This window comes from Carettochelys insculpta, chromosome 8 (assembly GCF_033958435.1).
Source record: "Carettochelys insculpta isolate YL-2023 chromosome 8, ASM3395843v1, whole genome shotgun sequence".
In the NCBI taxonomy this organism is placed as follows: Eukaryota; Metazoa; Chordata; order Testudines; family Carettochelyidae; genus Carettochelys; species Carettochelys insculpta.
Genome location: NC_134144.1, coordinates 75,484,935 through 75,509,487, shown reverse-complemented (window position 1 = coordinate 75,509,487; position 24,553 = coordinate 75,484,935). Strand labels below are relative to the sequence as shown.

Sequence of the window (24,553 nt, the reverse complement as noted above, 5' to 3'; positions counted from 1 at the left end):
AATGTGCACTGACCTGTGAGAACCACAGCTGAAGCTCTGGTTTGCCTTCCTGTCCCTCTGCATGCAATTGGTGGGTGCACCCCTGTGCCTCTGGTGCCATATGGTGTGTTTGGGAATGGAGGTGTACGGTTGCTGCCATGGTGTTCTTGATGCCCTTTACAGTTCTTTACTTGTGACTGTAGGACATACAGGTCAACCAGTGTCCGTGTTAACTGGGTGCTTGGGCAGCTTCCTAAGAGAGATTCGGGTGCTTTCCAGCTGATGAGCAGAGTGCCAGCTGCCTCCCGAAACCGGCAATGTGTGTTTCCAGTGGTGCACATGCCTGGGGGCACATAACAAAACCAATTCTGCCCATGGACAGAACAAGAGAGGGACCACTGAGGTCAGCCAGAGCGCGCAGCACTTCTTGCCTGAGAAGCTGTATGTTCTTCTCTTGCTGCAGTTCCTGTCTGCCCCCCTGAGTGCAGTCTACATGTTGCCTGCCAGGCCCTTTGTTTACGGTCCAGTGCGACATTGGCTTTCAGGGTCGTGCTGAACATATTCTCTCTCATGTCTCAGCCTTGTCAGGGTCCGGTGTTGTGGAGGGAGGGAGTGCTTCTCAGGGCTGTCATGGCAGCAGCGACCGGCAAACCAGATAGATCCGTGGGCATATGGTCAGGCCAGAAATGGGGGGAAAAGCTTCAAAACCCTCCTTCCTGATTAGTAACAGAGAGGGAGCTGTGCTAGTCTATATACTATCAAAACAAAATATAGCTTCTAACAAGACCTGCTTATTGCTGTGTCAAGAGGAAGAAGCGCGACAGCCATCCCTAGACATGCTTGAGGGAGGATTGCAGAGTATCTCCAGGAGAGCTAATGTCAACAGCAGGAGGATACTTCTCTGGGTACCACAATGAAAAGCTGCTATTTGCAGTTGACTTTGGCGGGTGGGCTGGCACAGTCGTTACATTTAGAGCACTTGTGAGGGAGAAGCATGTATTGCACCAAGTTCCCTTCCAATCCATTGTGCTGCTATGTGCTTGGGTGATAGGACTAGTTGGCTTCCAGTGACATCTTAGGCAGGTCTGGCTTTGCTGTGGGGCCTGACACCTTTCCCTCCCAAGCACATAGAATCCTAGCTCTGGAGGGGACCTCAGGAGGTCATCTGGTCCAGTCCCCTGCTTCAAGCAGCATCAACCTCCACTAAGTCATCCCAGCCAGGACTTTGTCAAACCGGGACTTAAAAACCTCAAGGGATGGAGAATCCACCACCTCTCTAGGTAACGCATTCCACTGCTTTACCACCCGCCTGGTGAAGTAGTTTTTCCTAATATCTAACCTATACCTTTCCCTCTTCAACTTCAGACCATTACTCCTTGTTCTGCCGTCTGACACCACTGAGAACAGTTTCTCGCCATTCTCTTTAGAGCTCCCCTTCAGGAAGTTGAAGGCTGCTATCAAATCACCCTTCAGTCTTCTCTTCTGTAAACTAAACAAGCCCAAATCCCTCAGCCTCTCCCCATCGGTCTTGTATGCCAGCCCCTTATATTTTGCCATCCGCTGAACCTGCTCCAGTGCATCCACATCCTTTTTGTACTGGAGGGCCCAAAACTGGACACAATATTCCAGATTTGGCCTCACCAGTGCCATATAGAGGGGAGCAACCCCTTATCTAGATCTGCTCAACATGCTCCTCCTAATGCAGCCTAGTATTTCGTTAGCCTTCTTGGCTTCAAGGGCACACTGTTTACTCATATCTAGCCTTTCATGCACCATATCCCCTGGGTCCCTTTCTGCTGTACTGCTGCTTAGCCAGTTGGTCCACAGCCCATAGCAATGCTTGGGATTCTTCTGCCCCAGATGCAGGACTCTACACTTCTCCTTGTTGAACCGCATCAGATTTCTTTTGGCCCACTCCTCCAATATGTTCAGGTCACTCTGGATTCTCTTTCTACCCTCCGACGTATCTACCTCTCCCACTAGTTTAGTGTCATCTGCAAACTTGCTGAGGACACAATCCAGTCCCTCATCCGTGTCGTTAATAAACATGTTGAACAAGACAGGCCCCAGAACCGAGGCTTGGGGCACTCTGCTTGAAACGGACCACAATCCAGATAGTGAGCCATTGACCGCTACCTGTTGGGCCTGACCGTGAAGCCAGCTTTCTATCCATCTTATAGGCCAAGGATCCAATCCGTATTTCCTTAACTTGTGGACAAGAATGTTGTGGGAGACCATATCAAAAGCCTTGCTGAAGTCAAGGTATATCACATCTACTGACTTCCCCATGTCCACAGAGCCTGTTACTTCATCATAGAAGCTAATCAGATTGGTCAGGCAGAACTTGCCCCGGTGAATCCATGTTGGCTACTTTTGATCACTTTCTCCTCTTCCATGTACTCCAAAACGGATTCGTTGAGGATTCCCTCCATTATTTTCCCATGGATTGACGTAAGGCTGACCAGTCTCTAGTTCCCTGGATTGTCCTCCTTTCCTTTTTTAAAGATGGCACTATGTTTGCCTTTTTCCAGTCATCCAGGACCTCTTCCGATCTCCAAGAGTCTTCAAAGATAATGGCAAAAGGCTTGGCAATGACCTCTGCCAATTCCCTGAGTACCCTGGGGTGCATTAAATCCAGACCCATGGACTTGTGTATATCTAGTTTTTCTAGATAGCTCAGAACTTGTTCCTTCCCCACAGATGGCTGCCCTCACTCTTCCAGGCTGGGGTCTCTGATTCTGCAGGGTGTTCCTGGGGGGACTGCCAAGTGTGCCATGCAGTATGAAGTAAAAACTACCAGGCAGCTCAGCACCAGGTCAACTGCTGCTCTCCTTGGCCTTGAGTAGGAGCCAGGCCCCATCTCTTCCTGCTGGCTATAAGGTGGTGCGCAGGTGTGGGGTCTCAGATACAGGGGTGATGTGGGAATGGAGCCATGGTTTGGGTACTGGCAGATCCACCACTTGCACAGCTTCTGCTTGTGGTGGACATCCACTTTCACTGGGCACTGCTGCTGAGCCCGTTGTAACCCTTTGCTGGTGTCCCCATCCCATAACTGGTGAGTCTGTGGCTGCACTTGCCTAGGCCTAGGAGACCCAGGACCTCCTGTTTGCTCAGGCAGGCATGAGGCTAGACTGTGGAGCTGCCATGATCTGTGGTGTGGCAGCTTGGCAGGGAGAACTGCAAGGCGTGCTCACCACGCTGACAAAATCTGGCTGGGGAGAGAGGGAAGAAGTGTTCTGGGGGTCGGTTTCTGGGAACTGACCTCAGAAAGCACTTGAGCATTACTTATGTGGCAGGGCCAGGGTGAAGGAAGCCCAAGCAAGCAGAAGGGCCTGCAGGGCAATCGGAGGCAGCTGGGTGGGAGATGGCTCAGCCTAATTAAAGCCAGCTGGCCGCAATGACGGGGCCAATGAGAGGCTTTTAAAACCCTCCACAGTGAGAAGGGCAGGGGGAGAGAGACACGAAGAGAGGATGTCAAACCCACTGACAGGAAGAGCTAATTGGAATGGGGGCAGGGTGAATGAGTCCAACTCCAGAGCTTTGTCTAACCCCAGAGCTCACACGCAGGCTGATGCAGGCAGGATCGGCATTGAGCCTTCCTAGGCAAGGGCTGTTAGGGATGTGCTGTATGTGAGCTGTGCTGCGTTTGGTGTCTAAGTGCCTGGGCCATTCACTGATGCTGCACTAAAAGTAACGTATCTGCTGGCAGAGTGCTGGCTTCCTGCAGTGTCTCCTGAGTGCTGTGAGGCTGCCATCCCTGCGTCAGGCTGGGGCCAGCAGGGAGTGCTGCTCAGGTGTGTGTTAATGGGATGCTAACTTCCGACTGGCTTTGTGTTACGTTGTGTGGTGAAAGTCGGGCTTTAGAGCAGGTCCCTGCAGAGCGGATATGGGAAGCGCTGGAGAGGAGGCGTTGCCTTGAGTAGCATCTTGCGGCTGGTTTGTTTGTCCCATCCTCTCTCTGCCATTGGTGAAACTCTGGTTTCTGGGCGAGGGGCAGATGTGCACCCTGGGGTAGGGCAAAGAACGGTGCGGTCCTGGAGGATGGGTGCAGTCCACTGAATGAATGTAAAAGCAGAGGCCGCTGGGACTCTGGCAGCTCTGAGAAGGTGCACACGATGCCGTGTAACATGCATGCACATGGCCCAGGTTTTTGAATGACTCTGCCCTTCCCATCCCTCTGCAGCTCATTCACATTCCCAGCTGTAACCTGCAGTCTGCTGTGAAGATCTTCCCCTTCAAGTCTCTCCGGCGCCTGGAGGTCAGTACCGCTGGGAGGACGAGTGGTGGCTCCATCCCCAGCCATGTGACTTTTTTTTTTTTTTAGGGCCGAATCCAGCAGTGGGCAGCCAAGGCCAGCGGGCCACAGGATTGTACCCCAGTGGTGGGCAGCCTCCTTCCCCTATGCCTGTCATGCACTGGAGCCCTGTGCTCACCCCTGGTCCTTCCCAGCACTTCCAGAGTGTCTCACTCCTCTCCCTGCCAGAGCTTGGCTGCTGTAAGTCTAGTGACTCATGGCGCAAGTGCCCTGCAATCTGCAGGCCCTTTAGAGGGAGGAGGAGGAGGTAAATGTGGAGCTCCAGTGCCCCAGTATGTGAGAGGTGGAGGGAGGAGCAGGCAGCAAGGGGATGTGTGGGCCTCCCACAGGTGGAACCCCAATGGGCTGCATGTGGCCCACAGGCTCAGTGCTGCACTCATCAGGTGAATGCCCCAGCTCTTCAGCAGTTGGTTGGAATGCGGCTCATGCTGGTGGAGTTGGGTCTGGCCCATCAGCACTGGACTGCAGTGGAACTGTGGTGGGGAATGCTGGATCCAGTGTTGCTGGGTGTCCCCTGACGCTGGGCTGGGGGGCAGGGAGCTGGCTGCTCTGGTACCATGAAGCTCCTACATGCACTCATCCCTTTCTCTGACCACCACAGCTGAAGTCTGTCCCTCTACACTGCCTGCGAGGGCTGCGGTTCATCTACTCTCAGTTGGAGGCCTTAACTTGCAGCAGATGCGTCAGCACGCTGGAGGTGAGTGCCGGCTCCAGCCCTCGTTCCTGGGAACAAGAGCTGGGTTACCCAACCTTGGAGGGGGCTGTCTCCAACCACTCTTGAGTGGTTCTCCCAAGTCAGCCAGCCGAGACTCTTGCTCTGCTGCAGGGCTGTCTGTCACACAGGCTCTAGCTCGTGGCTGCACAGGTTCCCAGAGGCTGGCTGGCTTGGATACTGGCTAGAGCGTCCCTGCTTTAGCACCGTTCAGTGCATCTCCACCTGTGAGCCTGAACCCTGCCACACACTGCACCTCACATCTTGCACCAGTGCCCTGCAATCTGCAGGTACGGTGGAGGGAGTGGAGGCTCCAGTTTTAACATGTAACGGCTGAGTGGTCTTGGGGGCAATGCTGTCTCCATACAACTCTTACTGCAAATTTGCTTTATTAGCAGGCCCCTGCCTTGAGCTGGGCCTGCCAGCAGCAAGGTCCTCACCTCAGGTACTCGCTCCTCTTGGTGTGCCAGAGCCTGACTGCAGGGTCTCCGAGATGCTGTGCATTCCCCCTTGTTCCCTGTCTGCTCTGACAGAGAGCCCCTTGGGTTGACAGGTGACCGCCATGGGGGCAGTTTTGCTGAAGTTGTAACAGTTGGTAAAGGGCTTGGTTATCTTTGTCCCTTGGCTCAGAATTATGGTCAGAGCATCTGAAACTGTGGATAACTGCAGGCCCTCGGCCCTTCCAGGCCACTGCAATCTCCAGCGGTGGAGGGGGGCTTCCTCCACTTCCTGTGGGCTGGAGTGGCTGACCAAAGAATGGCGTGAATGTGGCCCATAGATGCTGTCCCAGCTGTTTGTTGGTACCCAGCTACCATGTTCTGGCTGCAAATGTCTCCTCATTCCTGCCTTCCTAGGAAGTCATCTCTGCCTGCGGAGGGGATCTGAGCTCTGCCCTCCCCTGGCTGGAACTGCAGATTGTGAACTTCAGCCACAACTCCATCACTGTTCTGGATGGATCGCTGGTGAGGGGACCCTGTCTCTGGGCAGCCCTGGGGTGGAGCATCAAGACCAATACAGCCAGGCCCAGCAATGAGGGTGCGGGAAGTCTGGGGGCAGGGCCTGCCCCTCCCATTTCTTACTGAAGAAGTGTATTTTATCAATGGCCTTGAAGCTGGTGCTCTCTCATCTCCTTCTCCCTCTTTCAGCAACTGCTGAACTCTCTGAAGGTTTTGGATTTGAGTCACAACAGAGTGCGGGACTGTGAGCACTACCTAACGGCAAGTATCTTAGGGCAGTTCTGGGGTCCTAGCCCTGTTCTGTGAGCTCCCTGATCATACACAGATCTTCCCAGGTTTGCTTTGGTCTGCAGGCCACACCCTAGAGTAAGTTGCTGCTGTGACGCAGCCCCTTCAGCCTGCCCAGGTTGCCTGGCACCATCCTGATGCAGGCATGCTGAGCCATTGCCGGGATGAAAGTCAGATGCTTACCTGTAATGATCAACCCTGCACCCAGCTTCCACACTGGCTTACGCCCTGCCCACCATCCCACTCCAGCAGAAGCCAGCATACCCATCTATCTGCCCTAGACTGGGCACCTCTCTGGGTATACTGGCTTCACCACCTCCCATAGCTAGGTCCCTGCTGCCACAGCCATCTCTGCGGTCAGTGGTGTGGCAGTCCCAAAGCTGCTGCCTTTGAGCCAAATTGAACCAATGGTTTCTGATCTTCTGTGGTCCCATGTAACCCCCCACCCCTATCAATAAAGTTAGGAGCATGGCCATGCAGCAGGCTGTTGGCCAGCTCTTCCCACCTGCAGACCCCCCAAGTGCAGCCCCACTAGAGCTGCTGTGGCTGGGGAGAGGCACCCCATTCCCCTGGCCTAGCCACACCCCACTCTGCATCCTTCACTCCTGGCCAGAGTCCCCTCTGAGCTGCACTCTAACTCTGCCCCGGCCCTGAGGCCTCTCCCACATTCCAAACCCCTTGGCTGCTCCTTCACCACACAGCACCTCCTTATTAGTGCACCAAAACATAGACAATGTGAAGGGGCGTTGGGCAGGAGGGTGTTCCTGTGTGATGTGGGCTCTGACGTCTGACAGCTGAGGCTGGGATATCGGAAAGCAAGCAGAGCTGGCCAGCTGTGCTCCTGTGGGACTGGATGTGAAAACCTGGCAGATTCACTGCTGGTCTCGCTCTGCTCTTACTGGAGTGGGTCTGATGCCATCCTAGATGTGAACTCCAGCTGTTTTATTGCAGAAACCTTTCGTTGCTCTAGGACTGCAGCTGGCACTTGGGATTGGGGCAGAATCTGCTCCATACTGTGGGGCTTGCAAGGAAGGCATCTTGGATAGGTGTGTGGAGACAGAGGGAGAGGATTGCCATTGCGTACCCTGAGACTTCACATGTGGCTCAGTGCCAAGCTTCACTGCAGACTTGCTCTGGCTGGTCTCTTCTTCTACAGCTCCCTTATGCTCATAGCATGAGGGTAGCTGTGCTTCCAGCCTCACAGGGCACTCGTGAAGGTAAATCCTTTCATGGTGGGAATGCAGCTGCCCTGTAGGAACGGGGAGTATAGCGCTGCTGTAGACTTCAGTAACTGAGTTTCCTCTCCAATGATTTTCGCTTTCAGGCTGAATTGCCAGTCAGCTTCAAGTTAGTGTCTACCCTTCACATAAGGCTTTTGTTTGGGTTCTGCTCTTCTTTAACATCGAGAACACCTGTGAGCATGCAGCTGTGAGCCTGGGGTCTAGTCCAGATTTGGCACAGAAGGTCATAAAAGCCTTTGAGTGCTACTAAGTGCAGTCTCTGGGAACGGCTGAAGGAGGGCATCACCTCCCATGACAGCTGCAAAGTAACCAAGTGGCTCTGAGGGCAGTTCTTCTCTCTGCACAGACCTTGACAGAGCTGGAGTACTTAAATCTGGCCTACAACTTCCTGTCAAAGGTGCCAAGCCTGGGATTCCACAGTCAAGCCAAGCTGGTGACTCTGATCTTGCGCAACAATGAACTTGACAATATTAACGGTGAGCCCAGGAAGAGCGCTGGCTTGGGGTGTGTTGTCAGCACTTGGGTCTCTGAACTGGGTGTGGTCGAGGGCTGTTCTCTTTGCCCCTGCTCTTCCCCTCCCTCCCCCCGCCCCGCACCCAGAAAGAGTGCAGGTTCTACAGTGCCTCTGGCCTGTCAGGCACTGCAACACGGGTTGGGCCTGCAGTGGGTGGGAAGGGCTCCTTTGCGTTGGATTTTGTGACTTCTTGATGGCTTCTCTTGTTTGCCTGCAGGGGTTGAGCAGCTGCTGAACTTGCAGCACCTGGATATAGCTTATAACCTGCTGTTGGAACATGCCCAGTTAGCACCACTGTCCGTGCTGCACAACATGAGAAAAGTAAGCAAAGGGCCAGGTGGCATGAGACGAGGAGATCCTGGGGTCTAGAGGTGCTGGGGGGCATCTCAGCATTCAGTGCAGACTCTGACTTTGGTGAGGAAAGTTGTGAGGGGCCCCTGGTTATGGTTCTCCAGACGTGGTCCCTGCAAGGAAGAGGTCACTGAATCCAGCAGAGATGTCTTCTGTAACTCCCAGCCCTGCAGCTTCACCCTGTTTCTGGTCAAGCTGAGACTTTTCCTACTCGCTTCTCCATTGCCTCATGTAGCTTATGCAGGCCAAGTCTTACCTTTGGTGACCTCTGCACTACACTGTATTCCACTGGGCTCGTGAGGGTAGCTGCCCTGCCCCGAGACAGGTGTGATGCACAAGTAGGAAAAGACTCCTGCTGCCACCTCTGGTGCGCTGAGGAGCAGAAGCTGTGGATTGTGTTACATGGCTGGAGGTGAAGAACTAGCTTCAGTTGCTGTGCGGAGTTACATCAGGGCATTTGTATGGGGATGGCTCGTGTGGATTCAGGAGTGTGACCTGGAGACCTTTGACTTCATTCTGTATTTGAATTCAAAGAGCAGACACAAAGGATTGTGAAAGGTAGTGGTAGCTGGCCTAGCTCCTTTCTGGATGGGCCCCTTCATCCTGGCTGGGGGTGGCTCTGTCTGTTGCTAGCCCTTGTGTGTTGGGACAGGGGAATAGTTACACCAGCCCTATGGCCACAAGCAGGCTTGGCTGGAGTTTGGTATGCAAATGTTCAAAGAACCTTACTGTGTTATCTTTCCCAGCTGCACTTGGAGGGAAACCCGTTATGGTTTCACCGGAACCACCGATCTGCAACCATCTTACACTTGTCTCCCAGGGCTGCTTCCATCAGTGTGAGTGTGGGAGCTGCGTCCATATGCAACTGGAGAATAGTCTTGCTGGGTCAGAACATAGGGCACAGGCCTAGATGGACCAGTCTTCCAATGGAGGCTGTGCCAGGCTCTTCAAAGGGCATGAAGAGAATGTGTGACCATTTAGTGGGTGACCCATCGCCAGTCCTTCAGTTCCAGCTTCTAGCATTTGGGGTCTGGAGGCACCCTGTGTAGGGGCCTCATCCCTAACCATCTTGACAAATAGCCAGGGTTGCCCCATGGCTGCAGGATTGGGCTGGGCAGTTCTGAGGCTGCACAGAAGAAGAGTATTGCAACATTAGAGAATGGATAGGTGGTACCAAGAAACCCCTCACCAGTGCAGGTCTAGAACCTCCCCCTCTGCCCCAGACTACAGGTACTATTCCTGCTTTCCTCCTCTCAGGAGCAGCTATTAGAACAGCCGTCTTTGATGCCTCAGCTCTTGGAAACCATGACTTAGACTGGGCTGTTGCTCCATGTGGCTATTGAGGAGACAGTTACAGGGGATCTTGGTCAGTCTAGAAGTACCTGCGGGGGAATGGTATTCTGACAATGGACACTTCTGCTAGCAATACATGGTATAACAAAGTTCAGTGACTGGGAGCTGAAGCTCAACATTCAGATGAGACATAAGGTGCCAGTTTCTCCAGTGAGTGGAGCTGGGACAATGTGCCAGGGTTGTGGTAACTGGATGGTTTGTCAGAGCAGATCATTCAGGTTCTACGAAGGAGTTGCTTTGGAAGCTTGGTAGCCTGTGTGACATGGGAGGTCAGACTAGGCAGTCCCAGCGTTCCCTTCTGGACCTGAATCTTGGCACTCACCACAGGCCCTAGGGTGACTCTGGCACTGAGACTGTGGAAGGAAATATTTCCTGGCATGCTGGCATCTGGCTGGACAACAGTTGTGCCATAGGACTGGCAGGTGGGGAAGGTGTGGGAGTGGGTCCCAGCCAAGCAGAATGCCACTGATGTAATGGGGCAGTATGAGGCTGTACCAAGCTCCAGCCAGCTGCAGTTGGGTTTCTTTGTAATTACAGCTCCTCTTGGATGGAGAGCCACTGACTGCTTCGGACCTGCTGGTGAGAATGGGGGGAGAAACTGCAGCTTGTGCTGCGGTCTAGAGGGGGGAGGAGACGGGTGGCTTTGCTCATGATGTCCCTTGTCCTAGCGGTTCTCTGCATCAGTTTCTTGCCACCGGAGAGCAGTACATCTCCGCTCAGTTAGTACTGGTAACGGGCCATTCTTAGGAACCATCCCCTGTGCTCCAGAAGCGACAGCAGGGTGGTAGTGAAAGGCATTGCTAGCCTGCTCCAGACCAATTCCTGGAGCCCTTCATCTCCCCAGAGAGGTGCTCTGTCAGTTTACCAGTTACACCTCTGCCCACATCCAGGGGAATTGCAGACATTGCGTTAAACTGAGGAAAGGAGACATGATCATCCCAGTCAGACAGCAAGGGGCCTACCATACCCTCTGGGGAAAACAGGCAAGCAGTTTTGTTTACTCGCCGGCTCCCTTCCATGCTCAACTGGTATCACTCTTCTGTTGGCTTTAGCACCTTCCAAAATCTGGGCAGATCATCGCCCAGTCAATTCGCTCTTCAACCTCTGAGAAGACCCTACTGGAGCACAGCGCCCTGGACAGTTCCTGTGGCGCAGACCTGAGCGACAGCCAGTCCCCAGGGGAGAGTGAGGCCCCCAGGCTTCTGCCGACAAAATGCAAGGTCCTTTGCCATTGTTTTTCTTGCCATGTAGCTGTGGCCTCCGATGCCCCTGTCTGATCAGGAACTGACTATGATGACGACACTACCCAGAGTTACTGGCCCCTTCGTCACCTGAAAGCCGGTGGGGTCCCATCTTGCCCATTTCCCCCACTGACCAAGGGAGGTCATGGTCTCCCAGTGAAGGGAGTTAGCTTGCATGGTCTGAGAGCCTTTTTAAAAGATTGCTCTTGATCTACTGCAGCAAATACTTTGGGGGCAGTTGTGATGTGAGGGGGGCTTTGCCTCGAGCACCTGGGAACTGAGGGATCCCTGTCGTGTCACCCTGGTGGGTGTGTCACTCAGCCCTGCTTCTTTCGCCCTTTCTAGGGAAAGATTAGGGTGCGCCGGGCGAGCATCTCTGAACCCAGTGACACAGAGCATGAGTGCCAGGCACTGCCCCCCTCAACTGGTGAGACTCTCCCCAGTCCATAACCTAGTGTCTGCCCCGCCTGCAGTGGGGTCTGCCTCAGGCCCTATGGGAGCTGATTCTCCCTGGCATGGTCTCTCTTTGCAGGGATAGTCCTGGAGCACCAGAAGGAGATGGCGCGCATGGATGCCTTCCGCAGTCGCTTTGGTGTTGACTGGCTCCAGTACAAGAAGCAGCTGGAGGAGCACAACCAGAAGGAGCCTGTGAAGGAGGTCCCAGGCAGCCTGCCTGGGACCAACACACCAAGTGAGAGCACCCTCCAGCAGCCAGACTCTCTCTCTGGGTCACTGAGGGATGCCTCTCTCCCCTTGAACAGCAGGGGGGAGGAGGAGCCTGAGCTGCAGCTGGAGGAGTCCTTTGGGGAGAGTCGCAGAGGAGAGGTAGCTGCAGATGAGCTTGCTGCTCCGGAGGAAGAAAAGCCAGAAGGTAAATAGGTTCTCTCTGGGGGAAGCTTTCCAGCACCTTTGCACGTAGTCCTCTCCCTTCTACGAGACTGCACCGGCAGCTCCCTCCCTTCTCCCTCTGGCTCCACGGGAGGGGCTGCTGCTCCCCTGTGAGGCACCAAGGCCTGATCTCTCTCTCGTGCGTGCGCACGCATGAGAGAGACAGACCCACCCGCCCCCTAACCTTGGCGCCTCTGACTTGGCAGTGGACCTGTGCCAGCCTGTGTTAGTGAGCCAGATAGAGGGTGATGGGGACCCAGAGCCAGACTGGATCTTCCTGCGTGTCACAGCCCGACATGTGATTGAGGTGGAGCTGAAGGCAGCCAGAGTCCTCCATAAACTGGAACTGAGAAGCCTGCAGAAAGTAGAGACCTCTGAAATGACCTGGAGGAGGATGGTGAGTTGACTGTGTGACAGCAACTTTGGGGTTGGGAAGACCTTGGGATACCACTGGATCCAGCATGCAGAACCGAACGCAGGCCCCTCCCTGCTGCACGTGCCTAGACATTGCAGAGGGGTGCTCAGGGCAGCGCTGCAGCGGTCAGCATCAGAATTTTGTTAGGTGCTAATTCCAAGATGTGCTGCCCTGTGCTGGGAGCAGAATGGGTCGCCTGTGGGATCACACACACGGCTACCTCTCCGACTCACATGGGAGAGGGCTCTGGAAATAGAGCTGGTTAAAGTTTGGCTTAGAGCATGGCAGGTGCCTTTGTACGTGACTACCCTGTAACCAAGCACAGCACTGGGCACATGTCGCTTCAGGCTCACCTCGCCTGACTGGGCTCTGGGTCTTTCTGTACTTCCTCTTTGCAGGACCTGGAGCGAGTGTTCCCAGTCCTCACGCTCCATTTCGGGTACATCCGCAAGGACCGTCGGAAGCGCAGCTATGTGGTGCTGGACGATCATCCAGAACTCTGTGTGCAGGTGAGGAGAGAGATGGGGGCCTCTATACTGAGCTGCCGCTTGGCAAAGACAGTGACACATGCAGCGGGGTGGCTCGTAGCCTTCTGGCTCTCAGTTCTGGGTCTGCCATATGAAACCCTTCCCTGCTAACGGTTAATCTGCTATTTCCTGCTAGTGACCCCAGCTCAGCTAGACACAATGAATCTGCTAAAGCCTTAGCCAGGGGCTGTGCAGCAGAGGCTCTTGCTTGTAGCTCCAAAGATCCCAGGTTTGGGCCTGCTTGCCATTGGCATTATGTGTGAGTGCATCTGTAGGCTGACATCCCAGGTGACACTTGGAATCTGCAGTGTCTGCTGAGCGTGTCTGTGGAAAAAGCCCCGGGAGGCTGCTGAGGACTTCTCAGGATGCACAAGCAGCAGGGGACCTGCTAAGTGGTGTGTGCAGTGGCCCCTGGGGTGGAGAGTAACAGCTGCACCCTGGTGTTGGAGGCTCTGGAGGGAGCCCAGGCTCTTGGTGCAGGGGCCTTCTGGGGCCAGGAAATGCATCTCTGTCTGGGGGAGGGCATAGCATCTTTGCTGCCCAGTGGAACCTAGGCCTTTGAAACCCTGCTGCAGGCACAGGAAGTGCATGAGCGCTGATCTCACATCCATGTCCTGGACTCTGGGTTGTGTTTGATGGAGCAGACAGACTGCTCTAGGCAGTGTTGATGGATGGGAGTTCTGCGCAAGAACAACCGGCTGTCTGGACGCTGCGTGTGTCCGTGTGTGTGCACGTTTGTCCGTGCCCTGCTGCCTGTGTGTTAAGGGTGTCCAGGCAGAGGCTGGAAATTGGCTGCCCCCTACCTCCTCTGCTTGCAGAGACCCAGTCAATGGCTCATGCTGTCTTTGGACAATTACCTGGGAGAGCTGGGTCAGGAAGGGCTGGGTTTCCTCCTCTTGCTGGGGGACCTGCCATCCTTCAGTCATGCGGAGGAGGAACTTGGCTGACTGTCTCTGCTTGTACCTCCCCAGCAAGCCTGAGGCTGCACTGGCAAAGTCTCACCCTGCTAACTGGCTCTCACGCTGCTCCAGCCTGTGCTGTGCCAGGTGTGCCTGGCTCACGCCCAGGCCCTGGACTCACTCACATCCTGCCGCTGTCTGCCTCTCCCTGTGCTGCTCCTTTCAGAGTGTGCTGAGGGTGCTGTCCCCCGCTCTGGAGGAGAACAGCAGAAGTCAAGGGCTACAGGACGGGGCCACAAAGCTTCAGTGCCTGAAATGCAAACAAGAGTTTGCCCAGCCCCTTGCATCATGGCGGCAGAACTCCTGTCCTGTGGAGGCCGAAGATGGCAAAGGCAGAGGGAGCGCTGCTCAGGCAGACCCAGGTATGGCACCAGGCCAGAGTGAACCCACACAGCAGGGTAACAGCCTGTGTGCCCAGGGCTGGTTGCTTAGGGGACAGCAGTCGGGGGTGCATGAGGAATGTGGTCAGTTGGCCAGGCCTCGGCACTGCCCTCAGAGAAGGTATGGTGGGATGGGCTCAGATCAGGGCAATGGTGGGAGGGAACCTGCCTTGTACCACGGAAGAATTAAACCACTGCTCTGGTAAGCAGCTCTCCTGCCAGGCCCCTCGGGTACCAGTCAAGTGGTTGCTGCTGAGCAGGAGAGTCTGATGGTGTCCTGAGGACAGCTGTTCAGGGAACTTTTTGTCTAGATTGTCCTTGAGCCGGGCAGAGCAGGGACTCAATGGGCAGCTCAGGCTGCTGTTGGTCCCAGAGAATGTGCTTGGCAGGGCTGATCTTCCTTTTTTTGATACCCGCTGTGGCTGGGCTAGGAAGGGTTACATCTAGACTTGATACTTTCTCCCCTTTTATAGAAGCTGCCTGCAGTGAGCCTGTCGTCTGCCCTAGCTGCTCCAGCGACCATGTGGTCATCCTGCCTTGCGAGAGGCGCTCGAGTACCCCGTTGCCCTCCCAGCATCTTGCGGACACAGCCTGCCCTACTGAGGCCCCGTTGGAGCCAGGCCCCCAGGGCAGTCTGGAGACAGCATCTGTCCTGGGCAGCCAGAGCGGGCAGTTCTATATTGGTGGGGAGGAGGACAGCTCAGAGACCGACCCCCGGGGCCACGAGCTCAGCGGTGACCATGGCAGCACTGTGCATTCCAGCTCGGATGGGGACTGCAGGAGAAAAGAGCTGGGCCTGAAGAGCTGTTATTCCTCCCTCAGCCGGACAGACACCAGTGCAGGGAGTCTGATGGGGAGTTACCACTACGGTGCTTCTCAGGGTCCCACGCCCTCCCAGCTCTCCCTGAACTCTGAGTGTGAGGAGACCTGGAATCTCAGTCCCTGTGAGTGAACAGAAGTGCTGTGGCAGCTCTGTGCAGTGCTGTGTGGGGTGCTCCCAGACTGGGAGGTGGTAGGCACAGCTGGGCTCCAGGCAGGGCTGGGCGGGGGTGAGGCCCTGCTGAGCTTGGAGGAAAATGAGGATGTCAGGGAGGGATCACCATGGGTGGATGGAAGGTTCCCCCTCCATATGGGGGTGGCCCTGACCACCATAGTGAATTGGAGGAACTGGTGTTAATTCTCCACACCCTTCCTCCTAGAAGCCAGGCTTATCCTGCAGCTGGGAAACCAGTCCTGGGGTTCATTCTGTCCTGGCATCGTGCCTGGGTTTGCCTGAGCTGAGGTCTCTGTGCCTTTGCCACCTTCAGCCCTTTGCCAGTGGCAGAAATGGGAGTGGAGCCCACGGCTGGTGGCCAGTCTGCCGAACCGAATGGCTTGTCTGAGGCAGCAGGTGGTCTCCGAGCCTGAACTCCCAGCCAGCCGGGGTCGGCTCAGCCCCAGGCTGCAGAACTTTGTTACCCCTGCTTGGGATGCCTGTGTGCCCCCAGCACTGCCCCGGTGTCCGCTCCCACTGCTCTGGTTTTAAGAGAGCACTGTGGGGCTGTGCCCCACTCAGCTGCAGGGGCAGACCCAGGGAATGAGCCAAGACTGGGTTCCATGGTCTAAAATAGTCTCTTGCTGGTGTCCTCATGGGCTGAGTTTGGTTCAGTTTTGGCTCAGAACCTCAGCTAGAACTGAGCCGCCCCAGCATGCATGGCTGTGGCGAGTGGGCACCCAGCAGGTGTCTGCGCAGGGCTCCAGTCCAGCTTCCTTCTGTGTCTCTGGCAGCCTCAGCAGCTGTTCTAGCTTGTCTTTGAACCCGTTCGCCTTGACCCTCACCACATCCTTTGGCAAAGAGTTCCCAGGCTGCTGCAGGACAGGCCACTGCTGGCTCTCGGAAGAGACTCTTCATGGAAGCTGGGAACGCTATAGCTCCCGGGGTGCCAAAACCAGAACAGGATGAAAAGGGGGTTAACCTGGGGTGAAAATATCTGCAGCTGGAGGATGCTTTTAGCATGGTGGGGACACTCCTGTCTCCCTACTGCAGGAATAGGGCTTCCCCGCTTGGAGGAACATGCTAGAGAGGTAGTGAACTCTGGGCTGGCCCAGAGGATCAAGTGGCTGGGCTCTGCAGCCTGGCTTCCCCATATGTGCACAGGGCAATGACACCAGAGCATTGCTGCCTGGCTGCTGGTATGTCTGACCCTGCTGGCGACTTCGTGTGCTGAGGCATCCTTGCTGCGGGGGCGCAGGCACTGATCTGCCTGATGTGCTCTCTGCAGCCACAAACGGCCCACTTGAGGCGAGGGACTTCCGCTCTGTGGACCATCGCCTCAGGCTCTACCTGGACATGGAGGTGTTTGACGAGAACATGGAGGAGTTCCAGTGCTACTTCAAGGTGAGGGCCCTTCAGAGACTGAGCAGGCAGCTCTGTCCCACCTGCAGGCTGCAGCAGGTGCATGCTGCACCTCTGCACTCAGGCCACCTGTCCTGCCTGCACAGGTGGGCTGGGGAGCAGGAGTAGCTCAGGACAGAGCAGCAGGCTGTGATGGGTTGTATCCCGCCCCACACTGTGCTCTTCCAGGTGGCCATGGTGAAGTTTGGCCGGTGTGGGGAGTTTCCTTCACTCCTGGTGGCCTCAGATCTCAGGATTCACATTCTGGAAGTCACTGGGGAGACCAGGTGAGGAGCAGTGCTACACGGTCTGTGAATCCCTCTGGCATGTGCTTTGTTGCCAGCTTTTGGTCCTGGTCCCTTGTTAGTCTAAAGTTAAACTAGTAGTGTCCTATGTGGGTCTGTAGGGGCCAGTGTTGTGCTATAGGGTCTTAAATGATCTGGGAAACGGAGTGAGGGGTGAGGTGGCAATGCTTGCAATGACACAACTACCCAAGACCAGTCCCAACTAGGCCTCAGAGAGCTACTCTCAAAACTGGGTCCCTGGGAAGCACACTGGTGGATGACATTCAGCATGGGTAAATGCAAAGTAACACCCTTGGAAAGCACAGTCCCAGCTGTGTATTTAAAGTGGTGGGATCTAAATTAGCAGCTGCCACTCAAGAAAGCTGTAGGGACCCTTGCAGAGGCCCTCAGAGAACAGTTCACTTGGCATGCAGCGCTAGTCAAAAAAGCGAATAGAATTTTGGAAATCCATTAGGAATGACTGGAGCAGCCTTTCCCAAACTTTGTTCTGTGTAGTGGGATTGGGTGTTCCGTTTTAATACATTAAAAACTTTGATGCTAGCGATATTTTTCCCTTTTTAAAATATTTAAATAAGAAGGGTTGCATGTATCAGAAATACCCAGGTATCTAGTGTTTAGATTTATATGTATATTTATCTCATTGATCATAGAGTTATACGACTCATGTCAAAACAAAGATGAAGAAATGCTTCCCATTAAAATTGTTGAATGTTACTTATTTTTATTTTCCATAAATTTATAAACACAACATTTAAAACTATTTTTTCCATATCAAATTTGTTTTCTTCATAAAAATGGTTTTTAACCTTTAAGGAAAGACCATCCTTTTTTGAACAATGTTGTTCTTTCTATTTTTGTACAAATAATCAACACTAACCATCCTTCTTTCAGCTGTTATGTTGTTTTGGGTTTTTACTTAATTTATACATCTGCTAACCATCCTGTCAGAAAGACATTAGCTGTTCATTTGAATGGATTTTCTCTTGTTGCTTTTTGTTAGTGAGATAAGACGTCTAAAAACCTAAATCAACTCTTTAGCATTATGTACAGGAGTTTTTCAGTATGACCCTCCCGCCCCCTGCCGGCAGACCTGCATGTATGTTTCCTTCAATATGTTCCAAGCCCCAAAGCGTTAAATGGCCAAATTCATTTGGGAAATGCTGGGCTAGATAAGACAGCAAGTCTTATTACCTCTTTATAAATCTCTGGTATGCTGACCTCTTAAACGATGCGTGCAGGTGTAGTTGCCCCATCTCAAAAATGTATTTGAATTGGAAAATGTGTAGGAAAAAGGTAACCGACATAACTAGGGGTCTGGAGCAGCTTCCATATGGGGAAGAGTTTAATGAGACTGGGCCTTGTCTGCTTGGAAAGGAGATGGCCAAGGGGGTTTATGATAGAGGTCTCTCAAACTCATGACTGATGTGTTGAAAGTAAGGATTGGTTATACTTCCCCATGATGTGAGAACGAGGGGGTCTCCAAAGGAGGCTAACTGGCAGTAGGTTAAAACAAACAGAAGTATTTCTTCATATGCTGCATGTTCGACCTGGGCAACTCTCTGCCAGAGGGTGTTCTGAAACCCTTTGCAGTCTTGGCTTTCACAAAAGATCTGAACGAGGTCATGGAGGCTAGAGCCATCAGGGATGGTGTCACTACTGTCTGTTTGCCAGAAGGTGGGAATGAACAAATGGGATGGATCACTGGGCCCCAGCCACGGTCTGAACACACGATGCTGGACTAGCCAGACCTTTGGTCTGACACTGAGGTTGTCCTTGTGTCCCTGCCCTGCCCTGCCCTGCTGTCATTTAGAACTCCATGCCCTCAGCTCTCCCTTGGCAAAGGTTGGGACAGGTAGAGGTGGGGCCCCATATGTTTAGCTTTTCCTGACAAAGGTATGCATCAGAGCCTTGGGAAGGAGAGGAAGAGGTGAAGGGCTCTTGCGGTGGCTGCAGCCTCTCGCAGTTGTGGAGAACTCTGCTCTGTGTTTAGGGGGCAGCCAGCAGACTGGCTGAAGAAAAACGACTCTCACTACCTGTCTGATCTCTGCTACCTGGAGTTGGGGTTGGGCCACCAGAGTCTGCGGATGGAGTTTGAAAATCCCAAGGCCTCCTACAACCTGCTGCTCCGAAACCAGAGCCGCTGTGACCAGTTCTTACAGTGCTTGACATGTAAGAGTTGTGGGCATGGGGAGCCTTTGCCTATTGTCCCACTAAGGCAGGGAACCTTCCCCCGGTCCCGGCAGGCAGTTACGCCAGGTCCTGTGTGTTGGAAACCCCTCCCTGGTGAGAACAGGCAAGCCAAAGCAGGCTCTTTGGGCCACTCTGCGTGGAAACCTGCTGCTCAGGGATGAGAACGCAGGTCCTGGGTGCGCTCACTGGTCAGAGACCTGTGCTGCCCCAGCGTAACAGTTTGCCTTGCTGCTCCTTCTAGGTCTCCTGCGAGAGCTGACAGGAAAGCACAGGAGCCAGTTTCGGGAAATCCACACCGTTGAGATGAATCCCCAGCATCAGCTGTGGTAAGAGAAGGCCCACGAGACAGTGCCTGCTGCTCCTGTGTGGCGCATGCAGGTGCTCCTGGCCACTCCCTTTATCGTAGCCCCATGCATGTGCTGGTTGCGCATTGAAAACACTGGTCCCAGGTGCCTGCCCTTGGGTGCTGGCTCTGTAGCTGGGGCAGCAGACTGGCTGGGGAGTGCACACAGCAGGAGCAGGGCTTTTGGGGGCGGGCGGGGAGAGGCTGGCTGAACCAGGCACAGAGCGTGCTGGGGCTAGGGGCAGAGGAGGTGGGTGGAAAACGCAGCCTGGTAAAACAGGAGAAGATGAGGTCTGATATGGGCAGGCACAGGGCAGCATGGAGCCTGAATCTGAGCTAGAAGGCACAGGGTTGTGCTTGGGACAGGACAGGGGAGTTACAGCTCAGGAGACCCAAGGGGCAGGATGTGGTAGAAGAGAGGGAACCATCCTGGAGCAGGCTGCAGCCAGTGGCGGGGTGCGTCTGAGCAACTCACTGCTGTCTCCTCTTCCAGGCCTCTATTGGACAAGGCCCAGTGCTCAGTGGCAGCAGATGGCACTCCCAGCTACTTCTACCTGCTGGCATATTTGATCCAAGGTACGGGGTACTCATACCATGCTAGGTCCTGCTCCACCTGTGGTGGTGTGCACGGGCAGCAGAGGGCACGAGGCTGGCATAGCCAGCCCATTGGGGGAACAGACAGCAGCAGTCCCTGGAGGGCAGCAGCATTCCCACCTCTGTCAAAGGGCTGTTGACTGTCGGAGGCTCCAGGCTGGGGCTGCAGTGCCGTAGGCGTCCCCGTTCCTGGTGTCAGCTGCAGGGAGTGCCCAGGAGAGCCACAGTGATCTGAAGGCTGGAGAAACACCCCCAGTCCAGCTGAAAGAGCTGTTTGTACCTGCTGGAGAGCAGATGGAGCCGTAGCTGGGTTAGTCTGCAAGTGCTTTCCTGGGGACGTGTGCCTGCTGCCACAGGCTCCTGACTTGAGTAGAGACCACCTTCTCCGGCCCAGCGTGTGCCAGTAGAAATATGCTGCAGGCATCATCCCAGGGCAGGTGCAACCACTGGAATAACCCTGAGGGAGGTGCTGGATTGTCCGTATTGAGTCTGCAGATCCAGGCTTGGTGCCTTCCCAGCCAGCACTTTACTCGGGGCACGTCTACGCTTAGGGAAATGGACCTCATCAGGGCTCAGTTTCATGCCCCTAGTGGGGAGTGTGTGGGATTGAGCTATTGGGGTTGGCAGTCGACCCGCACACTCCTCATTCCCGCAAGGCAGAAGAGAGTCTTCTCCTGCCCTCCCTCAGTGAGGACGGCTAGATAAGTCCATCACAGAGGTGCAATTCCAGCTACAGCAATTGCGTAGCAGGAATCGATGTATCTAGGCTCGACTTTAAGTTCCTGTGTAGACCTGCCCTCAGACAGGTCCCTGGCCCAGTGCAGGGGTAGCTGCTGCCATTCTCTGGCTGCTCTGATTTATATGGGCTAAGGGGCCCTGTTGGCTGTGAGGTCCAGGGATTGAGACTTGGGCCGGTCCCTCACCAAGGCAACAGCAAAGAGCTGCTTCCCTGTCTCTGCTTCAGCTGTGTGGAGGCTGGTCAGGCCTCCAGTGTTGTCTGCTCATGGGCAGCAGGTGGCTCTCCTGTGGGGCTGGGGGCCCTGGATCAGGGCTTGAGGAAAGCAGAGCCCAGTCCATCCCAGTGACCAGCTCTCCGTCCCATTCCCCACAGGTGCCTCTGCCTTCCCTGTGACTCTGCTGAGCACCTGCAGCACCCTGCTGCTGCTGGAGGAGAGTCACCAATGGCAGCGCAACCAGCGGCTGCTGGGCACAGCTGGCGGGAGCGAGGCGCCTCTCGACAGCGGAATCCAGCTGAAGGAGAAGCAGCCGATTAGTAGCATCGGCAGCATCAGCACTTACCGCTTCTCTCCTTGTGACGTGAAGCTGATGTTCTATGATGAGGTAGGGCTGAGAGGGGTTGCAGCAGTGTGCTCAGAGCCTGCTAGGTACCGTGTCTTTGTGCGGAATGGCTCGGACGACATGATGTAGTGCATGAGTCATCCTGCACGTTGCAGTGGGGGGGAGGCGTGGGTTGGGGCTCTGGGCTGGGGAAGGCAGTGGGGTGCAGGTGGGAGGGCTCTGCAGTAGGGCTGGGGATGAGGGAAGCAGGTTCCACACTGGGGGATGCAGTGTGGAAGCAGGTTCCACACTGGGGGATGCAGCGTGGAAGCAGGTTCCACACTGGGGGATGGGCTCAGGGATTCAAATACAGGAGGGTGCTGCAGACTGAGGCTTGGGGTGAGGGTGAAGATGTAAAATCTCATTTAAATCCCATCAAACCAGTTAAATGTAGGGAGGACGGAGTGCCCCTCCGCCACAGACAGGCTGCTCTGGCCAGGCAGGGGCTCTCCAGTCCAGCCGGTGCAGCAGGGATGCTCCAGAGTGGCTTCCCCAGCTGTCCCCTGTCCCAGGGACTGCTCAGGATGTGCTGGAAAACCCCCATTTGTGGTGGCCCAGTGACAATGGAGCAACCCCCTGCCCACAAGGGAATGGGAGCTGCTCCAGCCCAGCCAGTTAACCACAACTAGGAAGCACCCTTAGTTTTTAGCTGGTTAAATGTTAACATCCCTAGTGAGGGCTCTGAGTTGGGCCCATGGATGAGAGGTTTGGGGTGCAAGAGGGAACTCCAGGCTTGGGGAGTGGCTCAGGTTTGGTGGTGCGAGAGTGGGTACAGGCTCTAGGGTGGTGCCAGGGGTGCAGCATTTGGGGTCCAGCAGGAGGCTCTGGGTGTTGGGCAGTGGGGGGACTGGGGCTCAGACTCACCTGGGCAGCTCTACGGCCAGCTGCCTGGTAGCCCCCTCTCCTGGGTCACCGTGCCCTGGAAGCAGCCAGTACCTCCAGCTTCTGGAGGGGCAGGGGACAGGTGCAACCACAGCATGTGGTTCCATGACAGGCATTGCTGCCCCAGCTCTTGGTGGTCGGGGAACAAGTGCTCAGGGCAGGGGCAGTGCCTGGAGCCTGTGGGCTCCCCTGCCTAGGAGCTGGACCTGCTGGTGCCTGCTTTCTGCCCAGCCCCAGAACAGAGCTGCCTCAGCAAGATTAGCACCCCCTTCCCCCTAGCTTGCAGAGAGGCAAGGAGCCCACCTTCGCATGGATGCTCTGTTCTGGCACAACCCCACTCCTGTCCCAGAAGTGGGGTATCTGGCTGTGCTGGAAGGTGAGACCTGCCAGCATGCTGCTGCGTGGGGCCTGTCCTGCAGCCGGTGGTGGCTGCTCTTTTCCTCACTGTGCGTGTGCACCAGCGTGGCGCAGTGTGACCCTGTCCCTGTGCAGAGGGGCTGAACCCTCTTGCTACAGCTGAGAGCATGGCTCCTGGCCCTGGGCAGCGAGTGAGTGAGCGAGCGAGCGACTGCTGCTGAGGTCTCTAGGCACAGCCCGCTCTCAAAGTACAAGGGCATGGGACATGGACCCCTGGCCTGGGAGGCTGGAGCAGCAAATCCCTGGAGCAGACGAGATGGCTACTGGCCAAGGCATTGTGCATTAGCCGGGGTGTTGTCCCAGAGTAATGGGACACAGATTTGTGGCTGTGAGCCTGGTCCATCCTGACCTCCCTCTCCCATGTAGGTGCTGAAGGTGGAGAGCACCTGGCACATCCATACCGCGTGCCCGGAGCTGCTGACCCAGCTGGTCGAGTGGATCCGCGGGCCCTGGGAGGAGATGTTCTCCATCACCCTGCGGATGACCGTGCAGGACGACTTGGCGTGACCGTGGGAGCCGCTGAGGAGTGGAGCTGGCTAACCGGTGGGGCGCGGTGCTGTGAAGGGGCAGGGCGATGGCGTCGGCGTCCTGCTGACGTTCCCGTCCAACAGCTGCTGCCTTCTCGCGTGCGCTGGACTCCGGTGTGGGAGCACTGACTGTGGAGCTGCGCTGGCAGCTGCACTGCTGTGCTTGGGTTTGGGGCAGGGCGCAGAGTGACGTGGTACTGACACTGAGTAACCTCGTGGCTGCAGCCCGGTGGCTTCTGATACTCACTCATGGGTGGTAGTGACCACACGCAGGTCACTTCCTAGTTATCTCTGGGGTCCAGTGGAGCCCAGCAGGGAGGTGGCAGATCCCAAGTATGCTTGGACAGGCCTGCATGGGCATCCTCCGGTGGGTGTTATCTGCTACGTGTCCAGCTGCTTGGTGGTTCTTGCTGAAACTTGTATTTGTCTGGCCTTTAGTAGTTCCCCTGTTTGTCCCCCTGCCTTTAGCCAGGGGCTGACTGCCTGGATGGGCCAGGGCACCCTGGGCAGAGTTCAGTGTCTGGCCTGCTGCTTAAACTTCCTTCGTGGCTTGGGCCGATGCTTGGGAATCCTGGGGGAGCAGGAGGCCAGTGAGTCTGTTTTAAACAGGACAGTTTTACTATTTTCTATTATAATAAAAGCTTCTATTTATTGAGTCCTCTCTCCTGCATGCTGCTGCCTCTGCCTTGCTGTTTCTTTTCCTGGGGATTGTGAAATCTCTACCATGAGGCCTGCAAGGAGCCCCAGGATGCTGCGGTGAGTGGGCTAGGGACTCATCGGAGGCACAGGGGCTGTGTTGTCTCTCGCAGGTGGGTGTCACAGCTGAGATCTCTGCTTTGCTTTTCATGGCCATAGTGCCACAGCCCTCCCCAGGGTCAGGGCCTTAGTGGGTTGTGCTGGCCAAGTCCCATCTGGACTGCCCCAAACGGCCCCTGCTGGGAGTCTGAGCTGTAGACCTGGAAAGGGCCTTGAGGGCAGCTAGTGCGGTCCCTGGCACTGAGTCGGGGTTGAGTTACATGAACCCTCTGGCAGGTGTCTCCCCCAACTTGCTCTTAAGTCTGCACTGGTAGAGATTCCACAGCCTCCCCAGGCAATTTATCAATTCAGTCCATTGCTGATCCACCCTGGTGGGGAATTTTTTCCTAATGTCCAATCTAGACTGCCCTGGCTGCAGTTTAATCCCATTGCTCCTTTTCCTGTCGGAGGCTATGGAGATTCTCCTCCTCCTTCTCCTTGAAAGCTGTGGTCCTGTCCCTGTTGTCTCTCCTCCAGCCCTCTGAGCCCTTCTCACCAGCACTGTTGTGCTCCTGGGCCGGCCTGGTGGTGCTGCCTTCCCCAGCTGTGGGACATGTTTCAGGCTCAGTGCTACTGAGGTGGGCTGTTCCTGCCTCATAGCAGCACAGCTTTGATGAATTCCTCCCCACCTCTCTCTGTGTCTGTGTCTTTCTCCCCCCATACCAGCAG

The 24,553-nt window shown here is 55.3% G+C and overlaps 1 protein-coding gene across 2 annotated transcripts in view; it reads left to right on the top strand.

Annotated features, from left to right (window-relative positions):
- The window catches only part of STK11IP (serine/threonine kinase 11 interacting protein), a 34,231-nt gene extending 10,487 nt beyond the window's left edge, over positions 1 to 23,744 (top strand). The window contains exons 3-24 of one of the 2 annotated variants that reach the window (XM_075001636.1): positions 4,163 to 4,237; positions 4,896 to 4,991; positions 5,861 to 5,968; positions 6,152 to 6,223; positions 7,889 to 7,967; positions 8,223 to 8,326; positions 9,103 to 9,192; positions 10,247 to 10,288; positions 10,762 to 10,929; positions 11,296 to 11,377; positions 11,483 to 11,821; positions 12,045 to 12,235; positions 12,652 to 12,762; positions 13,906 to 14,101; positions 14,593 to 15,063; positions 16,381 to 16,496; positions 16,683 to 16,780; positions 18,789 to 18,967; positions 19,230 to 19,314; positions 19,825 to 19,907; positions 21,037 to 21,266; positions 22,929 to 23,744. In XM_075001636.1, the coding sequence (XP_074857737.1) occupies positions 4,163 to 4,237; positions 4,896 to 4,991; positions 5,861 to 5,968; positions 6,152 to 6,223; positions 7,889 to 7,967; positions 8,223 to 8,326; positions 9,103 to 9,192; positions 10,247 to 10,288; positions 10,762 to 10,929; positions 11,296 to 11,377; positions 11,483 to 11,821; positions 12,045 to 12,235; positions 12,652 to 12,762; positions 13,906 to 14,101; positions 14,593 to 15,063; positions 16,381 to 16,496; positions 16,683 to 16,780; positions 18,789 to 18,967; positions 19,230 to 19,314; positions 19,825 to 19,907; positions 21,037 to 21,266; positions 22,929 to 23,069 (3,156 nt within the window). In that variant the 3' untranslated portion in view covers positions 23,070 to 23,744. Of the gene's footprint in view, positions 1 to 4,162; positions 4,238 to 4,895; positions 4,992 to 5,860; positions 5,969 to 6,151; positions 6,224 to 7,837; positions 7,968 to 8,222; positions 8,327 to 9,102; positions 9,193 to 10,246; positions 10,289 to 10,761; positions 10,930 to 11,295; positions 11,378 to 11,482; positions 11,822 to 12,044; positions 12,236 to 12,651; positions 12,763 to 13,905; positions 14,102 to 14,592; positions 15,064 to 16,380; positions 16,497 to 16,682; positions 16,781 to 18,788; positions 18,968 to 19,229; positions 19,315 to 19,824; positions 19,908 to 21,036; positions 21,267 to 22,928 lie in introns of both variants that reach the window. The other variant, XM_075001635.1, reaches the window with a different exon arrangement.
- Positions 23,745 to 24,553: the final 809 nt, after the last annotated feature.